General features: G+C 68.9%; 1 protein-coding gene across 1 annotated transcript; it reads right to left on the reverse strand.

Moving 5' to 3' along the window:
• Positions 1–1,944: 1,944 nt before the first annotated feature.
• MNEG_16504 (hypothetical protein) lies at positions 1,945–2,165 on the reverse strand (the record flags this gene model as incomplete). Its single annotated transcript, XM_014035026.1, has 1 exon — positions 1,945–2,165. A coding segment is annotated over one exon (221 nt), but the record flags the coding sequence as incomplete, so codon positions are not given.
• Positions 2,166–2,239: the final 74 nt, after the last annotated feature.

The following is a 2,239-nucleotide window of genomic DNA, read 5'->3' on the forward strand; positions in this document are numbered from 1 at the left end:
TGACTCACCCCCAGGCCGATAATGTCCAGCCCCAGGTTGAGGAATTCATCCTCCATGTTGATGACCACGGGGCTGGGGGTCATGGTGGGGGTTCGGAGGGTGGGGTGGCGATTTGATGAGTGGGCTGGACATGCTGGAAATCCTATGGGGGTAAAGCGGAGAAGGGCGTCACCCCCCCTCCGGGGGCCGGAGTCTTTCCTTTCCCCAAAGGATTGAAGTTTTGCTCGCTGCTGGTAGAGCGTGACGGGATGTGACATCATGCAAGAAAACGCAGGCCGATGCGGAGAACGGCAAGCGGGGGTCAGGCGTCCTGGGAGTGGGTGGCACGCGGAGTGCCCGACCCGCCAGGGTGGGATGGCAACCGTCGAGCAAGCCGCGCCAGCCCGCGGCGTCGCACGCCCGTGGCGCCGCAACCGACCAGCCCGCAGCCGCCCCTCCGACCGCGCCGCCTCCGGCCCCCCTCCTGCCACCACCACAGTGCAGGCCTACACAGCCAGCCCAGTCATCACCCCACCCCCCCTGCCCCCCCACCTGCCGCCGGAGGCGTCCAGCCGGGCGTCCAGCTTCCCGATGGTTACCTGGGTGCAGCGCCCAAACATGCCCACCATGGCCTCGTAGTACTGCCTGTGGAATGCAGGCACAACCGCGCGCCGCCGCAGCTGGAGGGTGGCGATTGCGAGGGGGGTGGTTCGGAGGGCCCAGGTTGGTGGCAAGGAGGAGCAGCGCTTACGAGGGAGCGCATGGCCAGGGCGGAGCGGATGGAAGGACTCCCGGACCCTGTGGCAACACGCATGAAGCAAATCAGCGGGGCGCGGCCGGCTGCAGGGGTCCAGGCCTCGCTCCGCCAAGTAGGATGGCGTTGCGGGGCGCGTGTTGCGGGCGAGCGGTGGGGGCGCTGGGGGGCCTGCGTGCCTTCCATGTCTCCAGGTCAGCGGGGATGAGTCCCTTCCCCATGATGGGCTCCAGGATTTCAGCCAGGACCCCCTTGTCATAGTTGAAGGCGTTCTCCTGGGGGTGGGGTGGGGTTGGGGGGGGGGTGTGGTGTGGTGTGGTGTGGGGTAGGTGCAGGGTTGTGGGTGTGCTGTCATGTGGGCATGTGTGAGTGCATGTGGTAGGTGTGGGCATTCGTGCGTGCGTGGAAGAGGGCGTGCGTATGAGTGTTTGTGTGTGGGTGCGCATGTGTGTGTACGTGCGTGTGCGTGCGTGTTGGTACATGCGCACATGCTCGTGTTTTGCTTGGAGTTGTGCAAATGTACACAGGCCTATCAGCCTCCTACATTTGCGCACCCCCAAGCATCAAACGCCCTTGCAGACCCCCCAGCCCCGCAGCCGGCCACCGCACGGTGCACCGGCGCGGCTGCCAACCATCCTCGTACCCCGGGCCCCCCAAAACAGCACCCCTGACACCCCTTGATGCCCGCTGCCCACTCCCCCTCCCCCCGGGTATTCCCCCCGGGTTAATATTCGAATCATGGCTTGCCTTGAGGATGTGGCGGACCACCACTGGGTCTGACACCACAATGAAGGCCTTGGGGCCAAACACGAGCTTGAACACACCCCCAGACTCAAGGAACCTGAGGGGCAGGAAACGCCGCTCTCAGCAGCGCTCACGCCGCCCGGACCGGGCCGTCAGAGAGCAGCGCTCCGGCACGCGCCCCGCCCCGCGCCGCACCCCGTCGGGGCCCGCGCCGGCGAGCCTCGGCGGCGCGGGGTGGGCGCTCGGCCGGCCGCTGCCTCGACAAGCCCCTTGGGGCGCCGCAACCGCTTCAGGGGTGAGGCTATGAGGGCGGCGTCACGCCCTAGCCCGTTGTGGCCCCTACTGCTCAGGGCTGGATCCCGGCGCCCGCAAGCGCGCGTGGGCGCCCAAATGCCGCGGCCGGCGCCGCTGCAGGCCACGAGCCCCCCCGGCCCCGGCCCCCGCGCGCCGCTTATGGGGGCGCCCACCACTTGTAGAGCGCCTTGAAAAGCGGCTCGTCCCCCGCCAGGTCAGACAGCTCCCCCTCCGCCACTGGGATGGTCTTGCCGCCTACGTCTGGTTGGAAGTAGCCCTGGCTGACCTCTGTGAGCAGCCGGCTGAGGCCGTCCGCCAGGTTGCCCTTGCCCTTCACGAGCGCGTACAGCAGTATCGCCGCGCCGGGCGCGAAGAAGGCGGCGAGGCCGAGGAGCTCCGGGGGGACGGCGCCGGCGCGCGCCGCGACGGCGCGGCGGGGGCGGGAGGGGGCGGCGGGCGACGCGCGGC

Source organism: Monoraphidium neglectum, assembly GCF_000611645.1.
Source record: "Monoraphidium neglectum strain SAG 48.87 unplaced genomic scaffold scaffold06439, whole genome shotgun sequence".
NCBI classification, from domain to species: Eukaryota; Viridiplantae; Chlorophyta; class Chlorophyceae; order Sphaeropleales; family Selenastraceae; genus Monoraphidium; species Monoraphidium neglectum.